At 40.7% G+C, this 13,785-nt stretch overlaps 1 protein-coding gene across 1 annotated transcript in view; it reads left to right on the top strand.

Annotated features, from left to right (window-relative positions):
• The first annotated feature begins 10,683 nt into the window (after positions 1 to 10,683).
• LOC135671053 (scarecrow-like protein 9) overlaps positions 10,684 to 13,785 on the top strand; it is a 3,406-nt gene continuing 304 nt past the window's right edge. Inside the window, exons 1-2 of the mRNA XM_065178935.1 lie at positions 10,684 to 13,575; positions 13,663 to 13,785. The exon at positions 13,663 to 13,785 is cut by the window's right edge and continues 304 nt beyond it. Of these exons, the coding sequence (XP_065035007.1) occupies positions 11,211 to 13,463 (2,253 nt within the window). The 5' untranslated portion in view covers positions 10,684 to 11,210 and the 3' untranslated portion in view covers positions 13,464 to 13,575; positions 13,663 to 13,785. The remainder of the gene's footprint in view (positions 13,576 to 13,662) is intronic.

Genomic DNA, 13,785 nt, shown 5'->3' with positions numbered 1-13,785 from the left:
AAAGACCTAAGTCTCTCATACAAAGCCCTTAGGGTTTACTTCAACTCATAGAGAGCCTTAGATAACTTATAAACATGGTTTGAAAAAAGAACATTCTCAAATCCAAGTGGTTGCTCAACATAAACTTCTTCGGAAATAAAACAATTAAGAAAAGTACTTTTGACATCCATTTAAAATAACTTAAAATTTTTACAATATGCATAGACAAGGAGTATCCTTATAACTTCAAGTCTTGCCATAAGAGCGAAGGTTTCTTCATAGTCTATACCTTCTTATTGGTTGAAACCTTTGGTCATTAATCTAGCCTTGTTTCGAACTATGATACTAAGTTCATCTTGCTTATTCCTAAATACTCATTTAGTGTCAATTACAAGATGATAACTAGGTATAAGAACAAGCATCCAAACCTTATTTCTCTCAGATTGATTTAATTCTTCATGTATTATAAAATCCCATGAGTCATCTTTGATAGCATCGTCAATGCATTTAGGCTTAATTTGAGATAAAAATGTAGTATTTGCATAAAAACTTTTAAATGAAAAATGAGTTTGAACACATGTATCTCTAATGATTATCTTGTTATGATGCACATCTATACATTTTCATTCCTTGGGTCAAGATTCTTTGGATGTAGATGCATCCAAGTTGCTTGGGAGAGGATAATTCTCATTTAAATTGAATGTATCAAATTCAAAATTATTACAAAATTATTTTTCTTAAATTTAGAAAACTCATTAAAAACAACATGGATAGATTCTTTAATAACTAAGATTCTTTTATTGAAAACTCGATAAGCTTTAGAAATAGAGGAATATCCAAGAAAAATACCTTTATCGGATTTTGCATCAAATTTTTCTAAGGTATCATTTTCATTCAAAATAACATATTTACAATCAAAAACTTGAAAATACAAAATATTGGGTCTTTTATTATTTCATAATTCATAAGGAATTTTAGATAGTAGTGGTCTTATGAAAATCTTGTTCATGACATAGCATGTCATGTTAACGACTTCAGCCAAAAAATATTTGGGTAGGCTATGTTTATTAAGCATGATTCTTGTAATCTCTTGTAAACTATTATTTTTTCTCTTAACAACTCTATTTTATTATGTATTTCTTGGAGTAGAATAATTATGGTCATACCCATTTGAATCATAAAATTTTTAAAAATCATGGTTTTTAAATTCACCACCATGATCGCTATGAATAGAAGAAATTATAAAACCTTTTTCATTTTGAACTTAGTTTGTAAAACTTCATAAAACATTTAAAGCAATCACTTTTATGTGCTAATAAGTATGTCCAAGTATATCTACTATAATCATCAACAATCACAAAAGTATATTTACTACCTCCCATATCAATTGGTCCAAATAAATTCATAAGAATTAATTATAATGGTCTAGAGGTACTTACTTGATTTTTATGTTTAAAGCTGCTCTTTATTTGTTTACCTAGTTAGCATATATCACAAACTTTATCTTTGACAAATTTTATTCTAGACATACCTCTTATAAGTTCTTTAGTTGTAATTTATAAAATCAATTTCATATTTTCATGATCTAATCTCCTATGCCAAAGCCATGTATTATCGTTTAAAATCCAAAAATAAGTTTAATCACAAAAATTTTCAAGATCAATTGTATATACATTATTGCTCCTTAAGGCAATCATAGATTTATTTTTATGTGGTATATCTATAATGTGAGCATTAGATTCAAATTTAATGTTATATCCCTTATCACACAATTGATTAATGCTTAGTAAGTTATGTTTTAAACCATCTACTAATAGAACATCTTCAATCAAGAGGTTTGATTTATTACCTTTATTTCCTTTATCAATAATTTTTTCTTTGTTATTATCTCTTAAGGTGACATACCCCTCGTCTTGATTAGTAAGCTTAGAGAAATGTGTTGGATCTCCGGTCATATGTCCTGAGTATCTACTATCAAGATATCATCTTTTGCTTCTAACTTTTGATTGTAGATATATCTACAAAAAATGAGGATTTGCTTTAGGTATCCATTTAACTTTAGGTCCCTCATAGTTAGATCTATATATCTTGACTTTTGACATTAAGTCATTTATGATTCCTTTAGGAACCCAAACTAATTTATGTGAACTATATTTTTTAAATAATATTTATAAGCATAATAACCATATCCACCATAAAAATTATATTTAACTTTAAGGGAAACATGTAATATAGGACCTTTAACAAATGTAGTCGGCTTTTGTTGAATGTTACTACATATAAAGCCAATTTCTTTATTTCTATGTATATTACCTTTGTTAGCAAAAATCATGTTTAATGATTTATTTCTAATTTTAATTTTTTCTAATATTTATTGTAATAACATATTTTTCTTTTTGAATAAGTCTAACTCTTCACATTTAGTGCAAGAGGTTAACATGCAATTGTCATACTTATTTTTCAATTTATCAAATTTACTAAGAAGAGAAACATGATCTTTTTTAGCAATTTATATTTCTTACTAATTTGCCTTTTCCATGATTGAAGTTTATCTTGCGTCACTTTTCTCAAATGCTCATTAGTTCATAAACTCATAAATTGATTTTATTATCGAAATTTGGGATTCAACATTTTTATGCTTAAGAATTTTTATTGCATCAAGAAGCATGAGTGGGGTATTCCCAAATGGCTTAAAAATAGAGTCAAACATTTAAATCCTCAAGTTTTCGAGGTACTAATGATACTACCATAGGCGCCGAGCGATACTACCACTAAATAGAGCCTGAGAATCTGGGCTCTAGCAGTACCATCACTGGCTGAGTAGTACTGCCACTACCTTGGGCAATACTACCGTCAGACTTTTTGGAAAGCACAACTCGTGCTTTTCGGCTCTCGGACGGTACCATCGCTTAGGCTTGGTGGTGCCACTACCTAGCCCAACCCCAAGTCATTGAATTAGCCTTCTAACAACCCAATTTAACCTTGGTTTAGGCCCGAAAGGCTCATAATTAAGTTGTATGGTTACATCCCAAAACCAACTCAATTAGATTCTAAATGACTTCAATTAAGACTTAACAACTCTAATTACAATCACGAAGCTTTTAGGATATTGTTCGGCATATCATTTGTTCATCTAGCACTTCGTTCGAACCTCCGACATTGTCCTTTCCTTCGGCATATTGCTCGATCCATCGGCATGTTGACCTCCCACAACATCCAATCCTTTTGGCATAATACTAAATCATTTAGGTCTGATACCCGAACTCATGGAACGAAGTCTATCCTCTGGCACGTCGATCAATCCTCCGGCCCAATGTCTAATCTCTGACATGATACTCTCCAACCCAATGTCTGATTTTCTTGCTTCAACGATTTGTCTTTGAATGGTTCAAGTCCATGATTGAAGTTTTTCTTGTGTCACTTATCTCAAACGCTTATTAGTTCATAAACACATCAATTAATTTCATCATCAAAATTTGGGATTCAACACATATGATATTGATATCCTCTAGTTAATCTAAACAGAGTAATATTGTAATCTCATTATTTTATAGTGAAAGATTAATTTGATTTACTTATATTTATTTCTGAAGGATTTTTCTATAATACGCTACTCCCAATCTCACTCATACTTTATATACATAACTAAAGTATAATATCATATTTTAGTTCTTCTAATGCTATCAATAAGAGTATAATAATAAAATAGATAATTTTAAAAGTAAAACATGCTAATTTATAAAACAAAATGATAAGATTCCCTGTATGTACAATGATTTTAACATATGTACATAATTATAACCTTTAACTAAAAAGAAAACACACCAACATATGTCTAAAAGTTATACACATATAAATGCTCATATATTATCATTCAAATATGACTAGCATGAGCTCACACATGCTCACTTCCCAACCCAATTACTTGGTGGAGTACTAGTATCTTTACCTACAAAATATGATCTATAATGAGTAATCACTCGTAAGTATAAGCCTTTATAGTTTTATTTAGGTAAGTATGTATCATATCATATATATATAATATTTTAAAATCATCAGTAGAAGATATTTAACGATAAACACTACAATCCTATGACTTCTTTAACAAGCAAAACCTTACAATACAATATATACAAAATAAAGAGTTAAAATAAAATAATTTAAAATACTTATATGTATACGTAGAAAATATAATAAATATATGGACTTCTATATCCCATATTATAACATATACATGTACTCCTAAACAACATGTCATCATAATATATGCATGCATATTTACATCATACATCATAATATATATGTATACTCTTACACCACACTGACACGGACTTAGCTGGTTTTGCCTAAGTCGTGCGGCACCCTTGCGTGTCCGTCCACAAGGGTCAGCCTCCCCGAAGACTCCCATTGTCCCTTAGGACCAACAAAAGAGAGAACGGGCAAGAGAGAACGCCTCAATCGGGATCCACAAGCAAACATGTCCGAAAAATACTTCATAGACAATGCAAATTACAAACAGACTTTACAAGCTCTGAACAGTGGCACAACAAAGGGTAAAATGGTCCATTACAGACCGAGAAGCTCTCGCACGTGTCCACATGACACCACCTTTATTTACAAGCCTAAAGAGGCCACCACCCAACTAAAATGAGACTTATAAGCCTTCGGCCGCCCCTTTACATTCTGTACAGGGCATGAACATGCCAAAAGACACGGACACACATAAGCATTACATCCAACATCTTGTTGAGAAGTTTGTCCGTGACATTCTCCCCCACTTATCCCTTCGACGTCCTCGTCGAAGCCTTTATGAACACTGCAACTCTTCGCCTTTGTTGAATCTTCAATCTTCTGCTCCAGCTGCAATGCGCCTCCTGGCTCCCAGCTGCTCTCCGCTGCTGTTTTTGAGTAGTCGAACCTTTGATCCGCCATGCTGCTTCAACTCGCCAATGACTCTGACTCTGGTGTGGGGTTGGCTGAGTTGTGTTGATCCTCGTTGATTCCTGCGGATCCACCAAATGAAGGAAAAGACCATCCTTACTGCGCCAGTCTCTCAAAATCTCCACATGCTGCTTGAACTGGGTGGATGCTTGTTGGAGCTTTAACGAGCATCGCCTCGCAAACTTCTGAAGTTTTGGGTCCTTCCTCCACAAAATCTGCTCATTGACTCTTCTTTCAGTTAGTTGTCACATCCAAGTAGGTTCGCATCACTTCCGCTTTCGATTGGCATTTCGTTGGGAAATGAAGCGGACAATCTACTCTCAGTAGCACTGATCACCGTTGGTGAGGATTTGACAACTATTGTCTTCCATTATCTTCGAAGGGTCTTTGAACTTGTGCAGAGCTCCTCTGCTGGATAGATAAGAGAATTGGGGTACTCGGTTTCGCCCATTCTCTTAAGAGTTGAGAAGGCAAAGGTTACTTGACTTCGCCCGCCTCCTCGAGGTTGTACTTCATGCATCGAGCTGGTTACTGGTCTTCGCCCGCTCTTTGCTCACACTTTTGAAGCACTTGAAGTGTTTGCACTCCTTGCATTGAGTTAGTTACTGTGATTCACCTTCTCAATGCCATCGAACTTCTGGAATGCGAGAAGTTTTCACCCCAACTTGGAGTAATTCTCTGATAGATGAGGTCGCCTCTGGGATTGTACCGTCTTCTCCATCAACCCTGCCGCCTACTCCATTGAGTAGCAAAGGTACAGCACCGCGTACTGCCTGCTTCGTTCCTTGGTCATGCACTCTTGCATGACCCGAAGTCCTTCACTTACGGCTATCTTGATGAGAAACTTGTTGACACCGGTCTTACGAAGTTTCTTGGCCTCTGCCCTTCAGCCTTGTCTCGGTACTTGGAGATTGCCTCTGCATGCTCCACCTCCTCGGCCCCTTTCACGACCAAACGCTCTCCCTCCGTGAGAGCAAGGGATCAATGACTTTCACGGAAGTCCCGCCTCTGCGGTACCATGGCGCTGCCATGCCCATGGCACTACTATCCATCGCCTCGTCTCTGAATCCCTTTTCTTCACAATCAGTAGAAATGTCTCTGTGGCACTCCTCTGAGTCCACCTCCATTCTGACTGATGCTTGATTTTGGGTAGCTAAGTCCCTCTGGACTCGTCGTCGCTTCCTCGCCCCTTTCGACCTCCTGCTTCAACACCTCTGTGTTCTCCAAGCAATCTGTTTGGTCGATGGAAAGACAGACTGCAACTCCCATGCATGGCCTCCGCCATCACGTTGTAGGGTTTGCACCAAATTCTGTTCTCCATAGCTTCCTTGGTAGCAACGTTCGCTTACTCGACCTTGTCCTCTGACTTGTCGGGCTCCCTTAAGCGAATATGAGCTCTGGAGCAGTCCAACTCTCCAGCTGCTTCGATTATACCTCTGCATGATCAAGTCCCTCCCATGGAACTAACTGGTACTTGCATTCGAACTTTTCCCTTGGTGGAACCCAGCCCCCATATGCTGATGACCAAGGTTTTCATCCGATGCAAAATTCGGTGCACGCTCGGAAGACCCGCCTCTGCGGTACCATGGCCTTCACTCCTTGAATCCATAGCCCTTCTTGCCGTCGTGTTGTTCACCAAAGCGGAGCTCCCAGTAGCTCCCGATCATACCTCCATATGATCTCATCCCTCACGGGACCCAGTCGTGTGTATTGCATTGCCACGAACTGTTCCACCACGATCCGCTGCACCATGTCGCCTCCTGGTGACATCTCCATTGCATCCTGATCCTTGTGGAATAAACTCGAATTGTGAACCCTCCATGTGTGGCCTCTGCCAATACATCGCAGGGTCTCCTCCACCTTCGATTTTGTTCGCTCCTTTGGCAATCGACCTTCATCCACCCACTCTTGGGTCACACCTAGATGAAGCACCGCTCTAGGACAGTCCGTCGCCTAGTAGCTCCCGAAGTCCACCGACTTCACTGTAATTTGTGCACCATTGTCTGGATCCTGGGCCTCTGCCCCTACCAGCACAATCTCCGCTACGCACCGCTTCCTTCATAGCAACTTGAATGGCAACACTGTGGCATATTCTTCAAGAGTACCCGCCTCTGCGTCCTCTTGCCCCGTGCTAAGGTCTTCTGAACTCAACTTCGCCTCTGCAAATTGAGTCACCTTAGTTCCTCCATCAAATGCTCCTCCGAGATAAGGTGCATGTGCCCAGAAGCTCCCTTCGTCTTTGGCACCATGCACGATGAGTCCACTCCATCAGAATGAAGGATCCATGGAACAACATGATCCTGCTCTTGCCTCTGCAAGAGCTCATGTCCTTGACCTCTGTCTAAGAAAAGCACTGTGCCTCTGCTCCATGTTCCAACTTCTCTGCTGGCTCCCTTCATGCGGCTTGGGGAACTTCGCCAAGTTACCCCCAAGTTGCTCCGCTCCTCGTTTTCGCATTGAGTCGATGGTGGCCCTCGTGCCCACCATTCCACGGGTCAGCCCTCCCTTGAGTCCGATCTCCACATCGACTCCAAGTGCGCCTTCATTTGTGTTGCTCCCCCACTTGATCTCGCAATGCATCCACCAATGCATTCTCTCGAGCGAGATCATGCGGCAACTCCTCGCTGCTTGCTCGGTCCATTGAGCTTCGTGGAGTTGTTGTTTGTGAGGTACTCCTCCTCAACATGTGAAGTCCGTCTCACATGATCCTCCCTCTGAAGTGCCGAGACTTATCCCTCCTGGATAACTATCCCGTTGGAGCAACATCTGTCTTCATTTCGGAGACCACCATCCCCTTGAACTACTCCGATCTGCTGAGCAAACTGTGCATTGTTCTGCCTCCTGCAAACGCACTTGCTAGATTGCGACTCCCCGTCAATACAGCCCCCGCTGCACCCCTCAAGGCCTAGCAACATGCTGAACTCATTGCACACTTCAGCCTCCTACGGACGTATCCTTCACATGCCGAAGAGAAAGTTTCAATGCTCCATGGCGCCGAGTCTCGACCGCCTTGGGATGGCCACGAACATTCCATCGTCCGCATACAAGCCCATGCATGAGTACCAAATTCTTCGAGTTAGCAATTCCCCTCACCTCTGTGAGCTTTGCATAACTCTTTTGGTCGTTGAGCAACTCATTCCACCTTGCATGGTCTCATTCTTGCCAAGCGCCTCGCTTGCCTAGAGCACCATCAAGTATAGTTGTCAACGTTGAGCCGTAGCTCAAACTCAGCCATCCCAACCTTTGTGCGCTCCAAATTCTTCCAAGCTTGCCTGTTCTCGTGGTGCCTCTTGCGCGAAGGGTTGGCCATTCCTCTGAATGCCAATCTCAGATGCCCGCTCCACTGAGCGACTCTTTTCCCTACATCTCCATGCCCGTTTTCCCTCAAAGGGTCGCGCGTGTGCTGACTGCCCTCAACGCAGCCCCACTAGGTCCCCCACGTTTGCATGTCAAGTGTTTCTGTGAGTGCTTGTCCCGCTCTGATACCATATGACACGGACTTAGCTGGTTTTGCCTAAGTCGTGCGGCACCCTTGCGTGTCCGTCCGCAAGGGTCAGCCTCCCCGAAGACTCCCATTGTCCCTTAGGACCAACAAAAGAGAGAACGGGCAAGAGAGAACGCCTCAATCGGGATCCACAAGCAAACATGTCCGAAAAACACTTCATAGACAATGCAAATTACAAACAGACTTTACAAGCTCTGAACAGTGGCACAACAAAGGGTAAAATGGTCCATTACAGACCGAGAAGCTCTCGCACGTGTCCACATGACACCACCTTTATTTACAAGCCTAAAGAGGCCACCACCGAACTAAAATGGGACTTATAAGCCTTCGGCCGCCCCTTTACATTCTGTACAGGGCATGAACATGCCAAAAGACACGGACACACATAAGCATTACATCCAACATCTTGTTGAGAAGTTTGTTCGTGACAACACGTCATAATGCATGTGTATTGTACATCGTAACATATTTGTGCACTCTCATATCACATAGCATATAAAACACGTGCACCACATATCATCAAATATGTATAAATATAAGAAATTTTTTTATCGTAATTCATATATTTTTATATTTATAAATAAATAAATAAATAATATATATATATATATATATATATATATATATATATATATATATATATATATATATATATATATATATATATATATATAGTTCATGATAATTATATCATTTGAAACATTTTTTTCAAAATGTATTATGAATATGATAATTTATATGACCACTATTTTATAGTAAATTAAACTTATACTTACCTAATTTAACTCAAAAATAAAGATACTAGTAAAAGACCATATTCCTTAATGATCAAGAGTTATAAGGAGCAATACACCTATCAAATTAGGAGTATAAGGTCATGAGATGTCTTAATTAAAAACCTTACCTCTTGAAATGTTGATTTATAAAAATCCATAGCAATAATTCATAGAAAAAATTTGATAAAATCTCTTATAAAATAAACTATACTTAACCTAAAAATCATCTAAATTTCACTACTAATTTTTTAATAATTCACTCTATAATCAAATAAACTAGTTAGTATCCATCAAACCATCGCATAATTTTGTGAAGAAATTTTTACTTCACTATTCTAGCTGAACAAATGATATTAAATTATCATAAAATTTTATAAAAAAATAGGAGATATATAAGACTAAATATACACCAAATTTTAGCTTAAAATAAAATTATTTGAAGGTTAAATTATCCTCATAATTTAGCTACCAACACCTATTCTGTTCTACTAAAACTAGGTTGGGATTATCTAAACTTATAAACCTTATAGGTAGTTTTCACTCAATTATAAATCTCTAAGAGAATTCTTTTAAACATATCAAAGGCTAGAGCCTAATCATATCTGGTAAATTCAACTTGAATATGACCCATCTCAAAAAATAAGAGATTCTGAATACCTTAGATTGTGACACTCGTAACTTTATACATCGGTCTTCAATTAAAAGTCATACCAAAGACATTAGAACCATAAGCGATTTATACAAAATATATCTATTTGACTTAGTATGATTACATACAACTTTAACGGAGAATAATATTCCGACCCTTCGAGTCGTCTTCATTCTTACAAATACACGTAAATAATATTTCGATAACCTAATCTTTCCTTCTAAATGCAAACAGATTTTCGAGTTGATTTATGTGATAAGCGAAAAAAGAAAAAAGATTTATCTAATCAAAAAATGCTTGAACAGAAGCTTCACCGAGTTGATGATACGTCGTGAAGGCTTCCCCGTCTCTTTCCCGCTTGCCTGCTTCCCGTGACACAGAGATGACAGCAGACGCCGCTTCTTCTGCTGCTGCTGCGGCGTTCAAGTCGCCCTGTCGTTGAAGTCACGAGGCGACTGCTTTCGCCTCCACCGGGAGAACGCCACATACACACCAATGCGTGCCTTTTGACCGCTAACGTGTCAGCACCTCCGTTGTCGTGTTGCGACTCATCTCGATGCCACGTCTGAACACGTGTCATCTTAACCTAGTCGATACGCGTTTTTTTCACTTGACCGCCGCAGTTAATCAATCACAGTGCGGGTACGATCGGTTGGTAGATGGTTCGGGTAAGACAACATTGCGTGACCTGGGAATCAGGGACTCCAACTGGCAACAGCCCGTGAACCGCCATCGGACGGCCCTGATGCGCCCACGTGTTGTCCTCTGGATTTAAACCGCAGGCGTACTAAATCATATCCTACGACGAAAAGGGGTGGCCCAAAACCCAGGGCAGTCCTCGGTTCCTCTCGAGCTCGGTCTCCCTTTCCGGCTCGCCCTTTCCTTTCCGGCTTTCCGGCTCGCCCTTTCCTCTCTATCGATAAGGTAGGCCTTTCCTCCTCCTCCTCCTCCTCCGGCTGCTGCTTTCCAGTAGGATCTGGCGTCGTCAACCTTTGGTTCGAACTGTTCTGACGCTTCTTTGATCGTAAAGTTGCCACCTTTGATTTCGTGACCAGATAGGACTTGTTGTCCTGCTCGATCGTTCTGCTGACCTTTTTTGCTCTTCTTTGATCAATTCACTGTTTGTGGTGACAAGACGTAGTATTAATTATTGTGAAGATTGAAGATTGGTAGAGATCCTGATTTCAGGGCTTGGAATTCGCTAGCATCTGACGGATCATTAGTTTTTCTTATGGCCAGTGATGAAATTTCAGGTTTTCTGTTTGTGATTTTATTGGAGGGATTCGTAGTCGGTGATTTTGTTAGGGTTGTCTAGATCGCTCTTGGTCTAAAACGTAGGTCTTGGGGAATCTTTGGTTCAATGGTTATGGATTCCGGCCTCCATGAATTGTTTGGGATGATGAGCGGATTGAGTTATGATGATTCCCACTCCGAGCAGAACATCTTCCGGGCTCTTGGATTAGGAGAACCGCAGCCTCATCTAGGTCATAGCAACTATGCGGTCTTGCCGCAGATGTCCTCCGCGACCAACACAAGTAGCAATCCCACATCTACGGTTAGCACGAGCACTGAGGGAGAGGGCCTAGAGGACGGCGACATCTTCTACTCGGATATGGCCCTTAGATACATAAGCCGAATGCTCATGGAGGAGGATATAGATGAGAAGGTTAGTACATATAAGGAAGAGCTAGCCCTCCGCGCTGCAGAGAAACCCTTCTACGACATCCTTGGCCAGAAGTACCCACCATCCCTGTATCAGCCGCAGCTCGATGCTCACCAAAGTTTGGAAAGCCCTGCCCGTAGCAGCAACAATCAGAATGGAAAATTCTGCAGAGGTGGTTCCAGTAGCAGCAGCAGGTTTGTTGACAGTAACTCGGTCTGTGATTCTTCTGATTATCAGCGATCGCATGCTCGCCCGACTTCTGCCGATTATTCGTCTCGGACTCCGTCGAGCTCCTCTAACAGCATCAGCAGTACTGAGGAGCCCTTGGCTAACATTGTTGTGTCCCCTAGTCTGTTTATTGGTGGTATGCCAGCATGGCATTTCAAGAGAGGAGTTGAGGAAGCTCGCAAATTCCTTCCCAGCAATGATAAGTTGGTAATCAACTTAGAGTCCAATGATCTTTCATCATCTCGAGAGCCAAGGAGTGATGGTAGGCTAGTCAGTATCAAGGCAGAGGTGGTCGAGAAAGAATCTTCTTTAAATGTTTCGAGAGGTCGAAAGAATCCAAACAGTGAGGACTTGGATTTGGCAGAGGGAAGGAGCAACAAACAGTCAGCTGTTTTCGGTGAGGGGGAGCTGAGGTCTGAAATGTTTGACATGGTTTTGCTTTGTCAGGGAGATAAATGCACTCAGAAAATATTTGATCTGAGAGAAGCGATGCAAAATATAGCAAGCAAAAACGACCAGAATGGTCCGGCGAAAGTTGCAAGTAGTGGCAAGGCACGAGGAAAGAAGCAAACGAAGAAGGAGGTGGTGGATCTTAGAACTCTTCTCATCCTTTGTTCTCAAGCAGTGGCAGCTGATGACAGACGAACTGCCAATGAACTGCTGAAGCAGATTAGGCAGCACTCTTCCCGAGATGGAGATGGGTCTCAGAGATTGGCATCTTTCTTTGCGGATGGTCTTGAAGCTCGCTTGGCTGGCACAGGAAGCCTGATCTATCATGCCCTTGTGGCTAAAAGGACCACAGCAACGGATATATTGAAGGCATACCATCTATATCTTGCTGCATGTCCTTTTAAGAGAGTTTCACATTTTTTCTCTAATCAGACAATTCTTAATCTGTCAGAGAAGGCATCAACGGTGCACATAATAGATTTTGGCATCTATTTTGGGTTTCAATGGCCATGCCTTATTCAGCGTCTTTCTACCAGGGAAGGTGGCCCTCCAAAACTGCGGATAACTGGTATTGATGTACCTCAGCCGGGTTTCCGTCCCACAGAAAGGATCGAAGAGACAGGACAGAGACTAGCTGATTATGCAAAAAGTTTTAATGTTCCTTTTGAGTATCAGACCATAGCTTCTAAATGGGAGACCATTCGGGTTGAGGATCTTCACATCGATAAGGATGAGGTTGTGGTCGTCAACTGTTTGTACCGCTTCAGAAACCTTGTTGATGAAACTGTCATTGTGGATAGCCCCAGGAATAGGGTCCTCAACACAATAAGGAAGATGAACCCAGATGTTTTTATCCATGGAGTCGTGAATGGATCATACAGCGCTCCCTTCTTTGTGACACGCTTCCGTGAAGCTCTGTTCCACTTTTCTGCCTTGTTTGACATGCTTGAGACAAACGTGCCACGTGACGATGAACAAAGGTTGTTGATTGAGAGGGATCTGTTTGGCAGGGAGGCTCTTAATGTTATAGCATGTGAGGGCTCAGAAAGGGTTGAGAGACCTGAGACTTACAAGCAGTGGCAGGTCAGGAATCTCAGGGCTGGGTTTGTGCAGCTTCCATTGAATTCAGGCATCATGAAGAAAGCAAAGGATAAGGTGAGAAGCTGCTATCACAAGGATTTTGTTATTGATGAAGACAGCCGATGGCTGATTCAGGGGTGGAAGGGAAGGATCATCTATGCAGTATCTGCATGGAAGCCTAGTGGAGCTTAGTATCATATCGTCTTTTGGAGATTTCCATAAAGTTGTACATGCATGCTTAACAGATTGCTTTATTTGCATTTAAAGAGTTGGATCTCATTCATCACGACCTACTCCTGATGAGGTACATCATTCTATCTGAAACTGGGTTTCTTTTGCTATCATGTAAACTTGTGGTCTGATAGAAACTGATATTGGGAACTGCTAACAGGAAAAGAGGAAGGATGCCATACTCCGGTTTGCGGTCAACAAACTAAGCATATGCTTATTGTCTAGTAGGTTGAGTTGCAAGTATTATTATTAGTACCTTGAGAAATTAACAGACAAATGGAGC

Source organism: Musa acuminata, unplaced genomic scaffold (assembly GCF_036884655.1).
Source record: "Musa acuminata AAA Group cultivar baxijiao unplaced genomic scaffold, Cavendish_Baxijiao_AAA HiC_scaffold_1137, whole genome shotgun sequence".
In the NCBI taxonomy this organism is placed as follows: domain Eukaryota; kingdom Viridiplantae; phylum Streptophyta; class Magnoliopsida; order Zingiberales; family Musaceae; genus Musa; species Musa acuminata.
Note: the sequence above shows the minus strand (reverse complement) of the source record. Positions and strands in the feature narration are given on the sequence as shown.